Source organism: Zootermopsis nevadensis, unplaced genomic scaffold (assembly GCF_977971745.1).
Source record: "Zootermopsis nevadensis isolate Lab colony 2312 unplaced genomic scaffold, Znev_1.0 Znev_ptg000024l, whole genome shotgun sequence".
NCBI classification, from domain to species: Eukaryota; Metazoa; Arthropoda; class Insecta; order Blattodea; family Termopsidae; genus Zootermopsis; species Zootermopsis nevadensis.
In genome coordinates, this window is record NW_028259156.1 from 17,079,405 (window position 1) to 17,094,101 (window position 14,697).

General features: G+C 36.7%; 1 protein-coding gene and 1 long non-coding RNA gene across 7 annotated transcripts in view; one reads left to right on the forward strand and one right to left on the reverse strand.

Moving 5' to 3' along the window:
- LOC110832032 (paired box protein Pax-6) overlaps window positions 1-4,099 on the forward strand; it is a 106,146-nt gene extending 102,047 nt beyond the window's left edge. For 3 of the 4 annotated variants that reach the window (XM_022068649.2, XM_087355554.1, XM_087355553.1), the window contains one exon: window positions 1,732-4,099. In XM_022068649.2, coding sequence (XP_021924341.2) covers window positions 1,732-2,349 — 618 coding nt within the window. In that variant the 3' untranslated portion in view covers window positions 2,350-4,099. The remainder of the gene's footprint in view (window positions 1-1,731) is intronic. The other variant, XM_087355555.1, reaches the window with a different exon arrangement.
- The window catches only part of LOC110832028 (uncharacterized), a 226,817-nt gene that overhangs the window by 162,444 nt on the left and 49,676 nt on the right, over window positions 1-14,697 (reverse strand). The gene's annotated exons all lie outside the window — the stretch shown is intronic.

A 14,697-nucleotide genomic window follows, 5' to 3' on the forward strand; every position in this document is an offset into this window, starting at 1 on the left:
TTTGTTTTAAACCTATATTTTACCAATATCAAATCCGTTCTACAGCAATACTGTCGACAAAAAACACCTAATTTAATCTTAAACACGCTGATTGGCTGAAAGACGCGACAATTCCATTGCGGTTTAATTTCTATAACCGATTAAATTCACATCCTTTCAAATTTATTACTCATGTCCGTATTAGCGTTCGATCCCACATAACCGATTAGTTTAAACAGCGTTGTTAAATGCCGGTAACCTAAGGATTTGTCGATAATTTACAAGAAACCAAGTCTCGAAGACGGCTGTGGAAAGACGCAGACGTCAATGTATGGCTTACGTGATCACGTACAGCTTCCACGTTCATGACGATAAATTGCTTTACGCAGACAATGCGCAGGCAGCAAGTAGTTCCTCACAGAAACAAGTGATTGACTACTCTTGAAATGAATAGGTAGCGTTGCGCAAATAACCACCATTCTTTCCGTCACATCACTCAGTTCTGGTTGATCAGAGATTTATCTTAAGGATGTCCAGAATTCTGTTGCATGTGCATGGTTCAAGAAATAAGAGAGAAATGTTTGTACACACGTAACATTGAAGCTGCTATACCTTACCACATGCAGCTGCCATAGGTATTACTTGTTGAAACCTCAATTTTACTGAAGGTGTTAAATGACGAAGTGGATGTTCTGAGATGGAAAACTTACAGGGCTATTTGTAATAGATACAGTACTTAAGATTGGCTGCTGTTTAGTCCTATATTAAACTAACAGCAACACGTTTAACCTCTAATTTAACCAAGAAAAAATTTTCCGTCTTCCTTGAGATTCGTAACCGCAAAATCATCAGATCTTTAAATGATGGATGCATTCTGAAGAAGTCGTACCAGTTTACACTAGAGTACGCTCTACATTCGATTATCCTGACTCAACCACGCGCTTGTCTTGGCAAAACAGCGTGTCTTAGATGCGCAAAGCTAGAAAATAATGTGTTTTCACCGAAGTTTTATCATTTATTAGAGAGTTCTGAAAATGTTGCATTATAAAAAAAAAGAAACAAAACACTAATAATATCATCAGTTCTTCCGAAACATACAAATCGATTTATATTAAAAAGACAAATAACTGGTGTAGCATGGACAGTTATCCCTTTTTTGTAAACAAAATACACGTATTTTAGGAAGCCGTACGCTTACATTTAGCTTAAAAAAGCAGACTTAATTTCCTTCTGTAAACGTCTTCTTAAAAGCTTTTTAGAAAAGCATCGAAAATGATTAAAGATAAAGTTCTAATTGTAAAACGCGAATTTTACATGCGAAACGTAAAACGAAAGTAGCATGGCATTTTCGGTCCCGTCTTTTCTTTCCTTTAGAACTTTGGGTACTTGTGAGTAGAATGTCCAAACAGGATCGGTGTTATAGTTCTCTATTTCAAATCAAATGATAATCACTTAAATACTTATATTCTGTCCCTATAATACATACACAGATATATATTATTATGTCTCAATAAAAATATACAAAATTTACAAATGTTTTATTCTTCAGTACAGTCTGGCGAAAAAAATAAAAACACTGACGTACTTTTAATTCGTTACTTCAGCTCCAAAGTGGAGATGCAATTCGTTTCAAAATAACGACAACAGGGAGCAATAACACCGACTCCAATATGTCACTTAATGTCTTGTTATATTGGAAAAAGTGAACAAATAACTAAAACAGGGTTGTTACACTTTCCCATTGACTCCCAGGTTTGGTTTTCCAACAGACGTGCAAAATGGAGACGTCATCAGCGCATGAATCTCCTAAAACGCTCTTCACCTCCCCCGCAACCCTCGCAACAACAAACAACCCCACCTCGACCCTCTGCACCATACGGAGACCACAGTATCACCACCAGCACCACTTCCAACATCACCTGCACAACCACCACTCCTGGCTCTCCGGGGGCCGCTTCCATCCCTGGCTCTCCACAACCCTCCACCCTTTGCAACAATACTACTCTAGTACGTCACCATCATCATCTGCATTCAGCAGCCTCCGGAGTGGGGCTGAGTCAGACGACGCAGCTTCTGCTACAGATGGGCGGCGAAAATAGCGCGTTCAAATCTCTGCCTAACCACCGGATGATGCTGGCCGCCTCGACGGCTCACTCTGCTGCATACGGGTACGCGTCAAACAGCTCGTCCGACTCGGAGGAGATCAACGTAAATGACCACACAGATGACGAGGAAGAGGGACGCTCCAGGCTGCTGTCTCTCCAGCAGCGACCTCAGCTGGAGAAGCCGTCACCTGTAAGTCCCATCAATGGTGACGAGGACAGGGCTGAACCGCTGCAGCTCACCAAGTACGATCGAGAGAGAGTGTGAGGGGTCAGGCACGTTTAAGAAGGGGCAAAGGTCATAGAACTCAACACGAATGATCGAGAGAGAGTACGAGTTTGGGCCTGTACTAGAAAAACTCCCCATGACTTTAGGTGGGTACGACGGCAGTGAACTTGCCCGCTGCTCTGTCATCGGGAACGGAAAGGCGTTCACGACTGCTCTGCAGTGCATACATTTACTGCTGACTGTCATCTGACGATGGTTTTCACGGGTGAATTTTGTCATATTACTTCGAATAATATCAAATTTTCACATTGTTAACGTAACTGAACAGTATGTTTACATTAAATTGTATGTTGTATTCTTACGATCTTCCTACTGTGGAAAATTACACTACAATTCGTCACATCATCCAACAAGAGCACACAAGAACGCACACACATCTGACTACCCTCCGGAGCAAATAATGAAGCTCACAAGGTACTCTTGTACTTAATGAAGAATTTAAAAAAAAAATGCAATTAATTTGGAAAATATTTATATGATTTTCAGTCGGGAGTGACTGGCGTAATGTTACATCCAAATTTTCTTTATTACGGCAAAGAACAAAGACAGGTTGACACATGTACATATAATAAAATAAATGTAATGACGCAATTGTAAATGAAGGATGTTAAATGGCTTTGATAATAATACTAAAGTTTCCTAGGCCTATTTGTTAATAAATTAATTGTGTTTGATACTTTTAAACTTAGGCTGCAGAAGGGAATGCAGTTTGACTTGGCACTCATAAACTATTATCAATAAAATTTGTTCGAATGAACGGAATTAAACGAGTCCTTAATACTCGATTTAGAGTTGGCGTAAATTGCACGCAGAGGTTGTTTATTCAAAGTTGTATAACATTCTGTTCAACTTTTAAAATAACAATTTCGCTTCAAGTGTCCCACGCAAATTTTAAATTTCTTTAGGAATACGAAGAGATGTTTCAGAAACCAGTCACATCGCTTTAAACAAATGAATACTTGTAGAATTTTGTGAAGAAAAGCCCAGATGTGTAAACACAATTGAAGTAGATGCAATTAAAATAAAATTGTGTATATATGTGTACGTTTTAGTAAGCGCAAAATCGAGAGCGTTAATAAACTCTGGAACTTCTGGTATGGATTCTTTGAAAATAACAAGATTACAAGAAATATAAACAGAGAAGTCAATATTCTGCTCTTTGTTACAACGTCACGCCATCACACAATGTTCCTGTAAAACTGAGGTGTGATTATTTAAAATAATACAGTACATGTGTGAAAGAGTGTCACGTATTTATATGTGGTTGTCTGTTGTGTACTATTTTCTAAAATTGCATGAAGAATGTTAATTTCCAATTATTATAGCAATGAACCAATAAAATATTATAGAAATAGTATGTACTTTGCGAACTATTTAATTCCAAGTCGTAGTGGTGACGAGTCACGTATGTGTCACGAAGTTAACATTCAAAACACCAAGCAGGAACTAATATCTTTGACACGGAATATACTTAATGTAAAGTAATTTTATTTACAGTCATGGGCCAAATGACTGTAACATAGGAAGTAGACGTCGTTAAAGCATTCTCGCTATATGACCTAACAGTCGATTTATGAAAAAGACAAAACAACAACAAGGCCCCGTTTTCTAAACAAATGAACTAAGCATTTGTGTTGAATGCACATAAAACATCTCTTGGGCTATCAGAAGTGTCAAATTTCTAACCCAAGAGAATATTAATTTTTTTCAAAAAAAAAAAAAAACGATTTCGTCCAAGAAGAATTGCCAATTCCAAGACTGAATAAAGTTCATGACCTTAGTACTTATTAAATCTGTAATATTTAAAGTAACGCATCATATATAATTTATACTCACGATTTTGTTATTATTTTAATGTGTTATTCAGCACACAATCAAAGGAACAAACCCACAAAATATGCAATTCAGTTCTGGGGACATCTTCCCGTGACACACGGTATAATTCTTCGACGTTTCATACAATGTCTTTATCATTGTAATCACGGTAACGGTTCATACGAAGAAAACTCCCGACGTTTCGGAAACCATAAGCGACTGTTCATTCTTATGTAGCTGATTTAATTTCATTTACTCACCGTAAAAACCTAAGATTTAGTAAACACCTGGAAAGATGTTTAGTAACTTAAGATGTAGTCTACTTATTGGCACTGTATAGAACAATATAATTTCTTTGTACAAATGTAAGTAGCCTGCAATAAACGCCAAATACGAAGCCGGAAGGCCCAGTGTAGTGTGATTACATGCTAAGAACACTCGGTTAAATAAATTAAAAATTAATATTTTTCAACCCGCCTTGACAAAAACAATTTTCAGTTCAATAAACCTGTAAGTTACTTTACTGTTCCGTAATAATGTTGTTGGCCTACCATTGGATTTATTCTTTCATGCGAATGAGTTATTTTTTGCAGTCATCTTTATTAAATTACTCATTTCAAATCAAAACTTTGTTTTTAGACAGCCTTCACGCTGAGTTCGCTGACTTCAAGCAACAAAACAAGAATTACAGAGCTTGGTCGATCAGCAAATATAAAACAAAAACCTAAAACCCCTTAGCTTTTGACGCCAAAGACCCAATTCATTTTCACGCAAGCATGTAATCTCTGAAGACTAAGAAGAAACAAGGAAAGGCGATTCGAATGCTGAAGTAGATGCATCATCGGGATGATCCACAGGTAATTAATTGTTATTTAATTCGTGTTATGTTTGATTCGTCCCATTAGACCGCAGTCTGACTGAGCTCTCTTAATGCCTGTATCATGCACAACTCTTGCTCAGAAAATCTCACCCAACACTCTACATAATCAGCACTGTCACATGTAAATTTTCGAAAATTTTGTTCTATAAATTTAACATGTGGCTAAATTCCAGTGAGTTTACATAAGCAAATTCGGGAATACACGAGCTTCAAGCTTAAAAACGGAACTTTTATGGATGCAAACGCATTCTTGTACATATGTTATTTCTGCCCAATTATTCCAGTATTTTACGCGATTCTAAGAGTAATTAGAGACATCTTAAATATCAACTCTTCCGGTGGTCAAACAGTGAGGTGTCGGAAGTAGTTTTTTCTCACCATCAACAGTATTTAAGGCTGTTAATGTTTCAGCGTTAATTATATACGAGATAAAGCAAAAGTACTCTTCATCATTAAATTTGAAGAAGAACAATAACAAATGAACAGATAACGACATACAAAAACAACAGTAATTAAATGATAAGGAATCTTAATGACTCGTAAAGGAAGAAATTTCATCTGGAATCTTGTGTACAGGTGTTGTCCGAAAATTATATCTAACCTCAAAACCTGTAACAGTGAAGATATTTAGTAAGAAATTTTGTTTAACAAACAGACTGAACGTAAGACTTGAGGTTCTCACAGCGGTGAGTATGAAGATATCCGTCTTCTGGGTTATTGCGCTGTGTAGTCTGGTCGATGTTAACCAAAGTTTCAGAGGTCATACTGCCTCCGTCATCAGGGCGATATTCGTTGGTTAACATCGACCAGACTACACAGCGCAATAACCCAGAAGACGGATATCTTCAGACTGAACGTCTCTGTAATTAAACAAAAAGTGATATCGGCTAATATTTACTCATTTCTTTTTGAAATCGCCTGGCTTCATTAAAATTTAAATATAATTTTCGAATTCGTACACCAGTGCCTTCTAAACTGGATACGTTTCCCGGTTACAGAAATAAAACTAAGTACCGGAGGGTAAAACGAACAAAATTTTAGAAGAGAAATAAGATATTATTATGAAGCCACGTAAGACACTTCTGTACACTCCGTTATAAATATTAAAGAAATCTACACATACGAACTTTTAATTCGGTTGATTTAATATGGCTAAATAAGTCTATTAAAAAAATTGTTCCCTGCCCTTAACAGCTACAGTATCAGTCACTTTGCAGCAAATTTATTCCCATGTCGCATTAATTTATCATAAGAGCTATAATGTTTCAATAAAATAAATTACCATCCTCACTGAATATAACATCTGACTCAAAGACGAAAACTCCAGATTGCAAACGCATTAAAGTCAATTTTTGTAATTTCATCCAATTCTTTGCTTTTGGTCAGCAAAATTGAAGAAAATTATCATGGCATATCGTATAACTTACACTGAGGGCTAGACGTCTCACACATTATATCTGTTACATCCAGTAGGCTGTTTCTTTTCCTTTTTATTTTCTTTCATTCTTTCTTTCTTACTTCCACTTGCAGCGGCCTGTCCAAGTCGTGACATCACGAACATGTTTCGTACTTACATTTTCGAACGTTTTGTTCTATTTGAAAAAAAAAAAAAAGTAGGAAGTCAACTGCTGCACTGCAACTGTTACCACACAACTTAACAATTACCAGGCAAGGAGCCTGTTGTACCCTGTGGTAATGACATGCGCACATGGCAGCAGAAATATTTTTGCTGCGGGTTCCAGGTATTAAAATTTCTACTTCACTATATTAACACTCCATGTTACAGTGTTACAATTCACAAATCCACTTCAGTCTCTGGTAAATCTCAATCAGCAGGCTTGGTATGCAGTAATGAATTAGTTATTTCGTTCAATCAAAAATCCCGATATTAATAAATTACTCCCTTAATGCCGAAGATGGTCAAAATATATCTTAAAAATTTAGTACGTACCGCAAAGAAAATATAATTCTTCACCATTAAAAAAATCAAATGGTTAACACTGCTTAAGGAAATAGTCGATGTTTACATTGAAAATTGTGTGAAAACTCTTACAAAATGAAGAGTTGTTGAATATTAAAGTAGGTATAACATAAAACTTCAAAGGGGTTTTCAATCGGTATGTTTGTGAAACTTGGTCTGCAACATAAGACTGACTGAACATAAATAAAACATATTACATTATCCTGCTCTGTTATATTTATTTTATTTCTGAATTAATCTACTTAGACATCATGATAGTTCTGCTGCATACTTAAATTTAATCAAATTTAATACATCAAACCAGTTAATCAAACCGTTAATAAGCCTGTCAGAAAATAGTCGCGTTTTGCAATTAACAATCCCAGTGCAACCGTCTGGCTGATATTTAAGTTTTGTAAAAATAAAAAAATAACTATATTAGGTGCATCCAGTTAATGGTCCAGCCTACGCACAGTAGCGGCAATTAACAGCCTGTGACCAAATACGAGCACACATTAATATGTATTAAAACGCCATCTATAAACCTTCCCCGTGGCTTCCATTTGATTTTCAGTCGTAGACACTAATGAGTACCACCCAAAAAAAGAAAAAATTAAACGATTCGTTTGTGCAAGTGTAGGTTAGTTCTGGCTGAACAGATAATTAAGATTTGAAGAAAATTAAGTCTCTTCTCGTCTTCCCCTTCTACATATATTACCCTGTCGGACTTCTTACGCCGTTATGATTTATGTGAACCCATCTGGCTACCCTAATGCGTGGTTTTACTTTCCTGCCGTCGTTTCTTTAACCCTCTGAAGCCGAAGATCGTCCAAATAATATTTAAAAAAATCAGTCCGTACCTCATAGAAAACAAAACACTGTGGTAACGTATAACTTTGTGTTAGGGGATGGGGCATATCGAATGTTTAATGTTTTTCAGCGTTTCGGCAAACAATGTTTTTTTCTGTTTTTCTCTGAGGTGCGGCAAACTAAAATTGTTTTCATTTTGATACTATATTTCATTTAGCCTTTATTCCGACGAAACATTCTCCTTTCCTTGTACCAGTGTTGCATTCACGAACTAATTCGGAAAGCTATCATTTTGCTGAAGACGTAGCGCGTAAGATATCTAAACGATATATTCCCCTCTCAGCATTTTACAACGTTTTAAAAGTCTAATTAGACCCCGAACACAAATCAAAGGAACGTGTGTTTATACGAGCATTGGATTACTTCGTATTCTGAATTCAGAATATAACGCAAGAGGACTGAGTGTTATGGAAGCAATAAGAACTGTGATATTATATGAGCACTGTCTGGAAATCTGATTCGTAGGCAAATCTAATCAGAGATTTGCTTATATTCATCGTAACTTCACTTTGCTGTGACAGACCCAGACCTGAAAGTCAACTAATGCGCACATCAATACATCTAATTCACACATCTCTTAACGATGCTTTTTAATTTGAATTTGTTATTACGTCATATGACAATTTTTCTATGTACAGACAGACCTAGGACCTAGGTTATACTCGGGTGCACCGGGCAGCGTCATCCTTGTAAAATACCGCTTAGCGCAAACCGCGCAAAGACATTACCATAGACTCAGTATTAAAAACGAGATTCCGTTCCTGAGCAACTAGTATTCAATAGTCATTTCGATTATTTTTGTTACATGATAGCCAAATAAAATTTTAATAATATAGTACGTTTTTTAAATATACAAACATTAAAGTGAATTTTTTTTGTAATTTTGATTCTTCACTAAATATTACTGGAGTCATCAAATTTGATAAAATAAACAATGTTGAAGTTGTAGCACTTATGGGGAAAGGAAAAATATATACAAAATTTTAGTCGAACACTTTTAAAAGAAGACCCTACTTGTAACACCTAGGGGCACAATGCAAAATAATATTAAAACAAATGACAAAGTGATGGAGGGAGGATTTTGTTCAGAAGCTAACAGTCCCTCAGTTAGTCAAAAAATATCTAATATTTATATGAAACCCGAATTTTCATTACCGCGTTCACAAAAGCCCGTCATTGATCAGTATCTCAAGTCAGGTAAATTTAGCCCAATGCTTCTGAGGACAAAATTACAGGAATTTTGAATTCGTCGCTTACTTTTATCCAACCATTTGAAGCTAGGTCAATGTAACCTATGAGGCAAAAAAATTACATAAATAAAAAATTCTCAACAGACTCGTTTGAAAATAGTGATTGAGCCAAATTCCAAGCTGTTCGTATATTTTAGACAATGGAAACTCAAGACTACTTTATACACAGTTTAATTTTACTTTCAATAAATCAGTATAAAGCATAACTCCTTGTTTTTCATTAACTGCCTGACCATCGACTTTAAGATAAGGGCCTATTGTGTGAATTTTCATAGCACCATTTCATGCGCTTTTAATCTTGACACCTCACTTGAGACCAGCATAAATGCCATCACCTTTATAAAACTTTTACGTATAACTTACATCATTCACACCGACATAGTGACTTTTACATGATTACCCAAAGGTCCTATTAAGATTCTGAAGGCGTTTTAATGAATAAACTCCGGACGCGCCCTGGAATCAAATTATCTCAACTGAGAAAGATTCATGAAGTTCATTACAGAAGAAACGCTCTATTATTATTATTATTATATATTAGTCTGTAATTAACAACATAAATCGAAGGTATCTTGGCGCAAGCGCATTGAATATCATCTGGCACTACTACCACAACATGTCCAGATTTAATGAATAGTTTAGCAATGCGTTTTATTCTATTGAAAAACATGCAGTCGGGCGGAAATAAACCACAGTTCCATTTTGTGTTGAGGAAAAATATTGTTTCAGAAAAAAAAAAAATTAAATGCGAAATTGAATTAAATTCCATTTAAGGCTTCGCATATGCATACATGAGCATACGGACATAAATACTGGCGAAAGGGTTAGTTATGTGCCCAGGTTATTCTTGAAATAATATGTAATGAACTAATAAAATCACTAATTTCTTATTAAAATAATGAAAATATATGTTTCCGTTGACCGACTATGGAACCTGGTGTCAGCTGTAACTGAGGGCGCTGAGGAAAACCTCGACATGATGCAGCCGCTGTGAACTGAACCCTATTTTTCTTCAGTTATGTAGCTCACTGGAAACCTGACTGCGACAGTTGATTTCAATTTATTTAACTGAACAAGATTTTATCTCTCGCTGATCGTATTTTCTGCAGGGTTGAACATCAAGAGTGTGCAGCCTCTGTAGAAGCTCCTGTCGTCTACTGTCACGAAGGAATAAATCAATTACGCATTCTGGAATTTCTAAACCCAGAATAAAGTACAGTGTTTATCACTGATTTTATAAGTACTCCAGAATTGTGCAATAAATATCTACTAAATTTACAGCAAATAATCTTCCTAGACTGTAGGTAGCCTTGATAGAATAAGATTATCACCGTCTTGTTAGAGGTCTGATCTGTTATAACGCATTGATATAAACAAACAAACGAGATATCTGGAAACGAAGACACTGTATACAGCTGTTGATCGTATAAATATTCAACCTGCGTCATTCTCATTTCACGTAATAGTCCAATCAAGGAAAGCATTAAAAGAAAAGACACAATCTTGTATAATACAACAAAACTTCATTGGATATCCCATAACAGAAACAAACAGATTAAAAAATAATAAGTTGAAATTTAACCAAGAGAGGAACCAGGACAAACTTCAAGAGCAACCCAGGTAACAGACAACTAACAGAAAGAAGGCACCATCTAAATGGCTGGCTCACGGACACCGTACCGTAGTGTAATGTAACACAGTCAGTGGCAAACAATATGTAACGTAACACGATACACCTTGAGAACCATTTGATACAGCTCAGGGTGTTTGTCGCCGGCTTCTTAACTCGGAGACCTGGGCCTGCGCCCAGGTCAGTCCATGTGAGACAAAATGGCAATCTGACAAGTCCCCCTCCTGAGTCCTTAAGTTTCCCCTGTAAATATCATTCCACTGATGTGATACACACTCGTGAATAATATGGGGATGGACAAAGAACGTGTGAAGGGCCTAGTTCCACAGAGACTTAGTCTCAGACCATCGTAACAATATCAACAAATATTATATTTATTTAGTGTTCTGTCTGACGACAGGTCCATATGAACAGGATCCTTCCATCCTTTTCTCGGACTGGGACATGTTCATATACGTTCTTAGCAGATGATCCAGAAGTGGTTTGCCATTGCCTTCTTCTGTGTGTGAATGGAGTAATTGTTGGGATGCCACGGAGAAACCGGGGAAGCCCCCGGAGGAAAACTCCGTGTTGCCTATACCACGGCCTTGCCAAACACAAGTTATGAATTCGGGCACCGCCGGGAATCGAACCCGAGACCCCAGGACTACAAGGCCAGCGTTCCAACCGCTAGACCACCGTGGTTATATCAACAAATATACGTTATTTAAAGTGCGAGGAAAAAAAAGAATAATTTGAATATAATTTACACTAACAATTGCACAGCGTTAAACGCACACAAATACAACTCTGAAACGAATTTGGACTCGATGTGCCATGAGACCTGGAGTTAAAAATTCATGAATCGACACGGATCAAGAAACACCGAGTTTAAACAAGATTCCAACGCTGGTTACGTTACGCTTCATGAAATGTGAACTGGCGCAGGAGCAGAGAACCATGTTGTCGTTAGAAGTGTCGTATATCTTTCTAGCACTCGTCCTGGACCCAACTATATAGACCAAACCCTTTTCTGAGCCTGCTGCAATGCTCCTATCTTTTAATTGGTGAGAATTTTATTGGCTTTTTGACTTCAAAAACTTTTAATGTGGCTATGAAGTGTGGATGACTACGTCTGTCGTTATCTGTACTTCTCAAGTCTACTTTAAGAAGCTAATCACTTCAAAGACCCTACTATCCTCATGGAAAAAATTTGTTCCGAGTATCAACAGACATAGAGGAATGAAAAATGAAGAAAAATTTAGAAAACAGCCAACAGATGTGAGAAGGGCGAAGGAAGTCCAGAGTCATGTCATTTTTGCAAAAATTAAAATCCTCAGTTGATCAGTATGCGTCAATATATGTCGTGACGCTTGGCGTCGGTTTGTCAGCATTTTATATTGTGGCTCATCTGCGCAAACGATTTTTGTCGTGGGTTCGTCTGTGCCATGTCGTACGTCATTCCGAGAGTCACGTATCGTTGAATATTGTACAAAAAGTATACATAAACCAAAATTATTCCCGAGCCTCGAACCCAGGACAGTTTGCGGGTATGTAACCTTAGTTCTTCTCATCTCATCTCCAAAGTGAAAACACTTTGCTCTGGCTTTATTTTTCTTTCGTTTCCAATCTACAGAAAAATGCCTCAGCGGGAATTGAACTATGGACACATTTGTACTTGGGCAAATTTATAGTTATGCTATTACTACACAGTTCATTTTTCCTTTCTTTTAAAGTAGTCTATTAAAGAATTCTGAAGACTTTTTGGACGAAAAATCATAATTATTTCCCATTTATAACAGGAATTAAACTTGTCAGGTACTGAACAAAATTAAATTCAGATGTAATATACGTATTTGAACATTTTATAAACTCTTGCTGAAGGCAATGCCTAAAAGGTTTAAGTACCTGAAGAAGAACTCGAGGATTTAACGTCAATGTGTTATTCTTATTTTTTAACAAAACTGCACTCAGTGTTTCATTCACAAACTGCAGAAACTTCTGTCATCTATCTCCGCCAATACTGAAGTTTTAAATATTGATTACAGGTGCATTACCAATTCTAATCACTGCTTGTCGCTGAACATGAGCTGTAGCGTTGTCATACATTCCCAGCCAATTAGCAAGATTGTAAGTAAGAGATGCAGGTATCTGCATGACCGACCCTAGGTGATTTAACGTGCGTTAATGCTTCGAATAAAACACAGGTGACTATTAAATGACTATCTTATTCATTTGTACAATGCGGGTTAAAGAATCCTGGAAGGTGACAAATATTTAACAACTCACTCTGAGAAATATAAAATAAAAACCGATACCATCTACAGCATCAGAGATATTAATAATAATAATAATAATAATAATAATAATAATAATATATTTGGTTTAGAACTATATACAGAGATCTGTGGCCGCCTAACACCAGGTTTTCACGGCCACAGTCCTTACATACGTAGCACTATTCGCACTACTGCTTACTACAACTATTCACTAATGCTACTCTACATGACTATTCCTTAATCCCTAATACTATTTACATAACTCTTCCGTATTGTTCTCGTGCCTTCTACCCCAGTGGCAGTTCTAAATTCCTAATTTTGACCTGTCTTTTACATCTTACTTTGTACAGAAATTTCCCTACATCCCTGACCTCCGTGTCATTCGTAGTGCTTAAAATTTTCTTGAAGGCCAACTCTTCACCAACGGTGAACCACTTGTTCCTCAGGAGCTGTTCCCTCCACCTCCCGGTTTCCGTACACTTTAATCAGAGATATTATTTGTTTTAATATCATATTTTTTCTTCTCTTTTCCACCAGATCGCTAAATAGTTTTAGATTTTTAGAGGTACCTTTATTTTTGATTTTGCCCTATTTTTTGGGACCGGAATATCTTTCTGGCAAGGGCAGTATGAACTTAATTCACACTAAGATTTAAAATGTTGTTTTATCGAATATTTAAGCCAACTTTCAAGTGTAGTTAATGGTCTCACTGTCACAATGCAATTCTGCACAATCCCCATGCTTATTACTACAACACATAAAATGTTTGGTATGGAAACTGAGATTTACAAACTTTCTTACATTCAATCATAATGTTCCGTCAGAGATAAAAGCGGGGCTAGAGAATTAATTAAATAAGGTAATAATAATAAGAAAATCTGTAATGAGGCAGCAACCTGCGAAGAAATATGTTGTTAATAGACGGGAAGGAATCGCCAGGGCGGCCGATTTATTTGAAACAGAGAATACGGTTGCATTCGGAGTCGACTCATTTGCTTTTAGTACAAGGGATTGGTTTCCTATTGCTTCCTTATCAAGATGAGGGACTTAGAAGAGAACCCGAAAGGAGGAACGAAAATTTAAAAAAAAGAAAAGAATATAAGAAGAAACAAGCAAACTACGACGCGTGAAGTGTCAAATAATCTTGTACAGTGCTGAACAAAATGAAGTCAACTTATTTAACTGGTTTTGTTTATATTGAAGTATTCTGTTCGCGTCAATTCGCGTTATCATGATCCTGGAGAAATCAGTGGCGTGCTTGTCTTGTTCAGTGGCGTAGTAACATTTAATACTGACATACCCGTCAGGTTGAAGATGGAAGAAGAAGGCCCCCCAGGCACTGATGACAGCTATAAAAAAGCTGAATGAATAGTAGCGGAGAGGTGACAAGGAATAGTCTTCAATATTCGGGATTTAGCGGCTTGGTAACAATTTTTAACCGTAACAGTCAAGCATGTCGCGAAGTTTTAAGCAGAGAAGGGAAGTCTTACAAATTGAACGACTATCAGCTTCCCAAGTAGAACGCTGCCTATACAGTTAGTTACTTATAACAGCAGTCTAAGTAAAATGTCGAAGCCAATAAGTCAGTTCGCATCTTCACCCGCCTGTACTTTCGTGTCCATTTTAAAAAAAAAGTGTTCATATATTCAAGAAATCCCTCACTG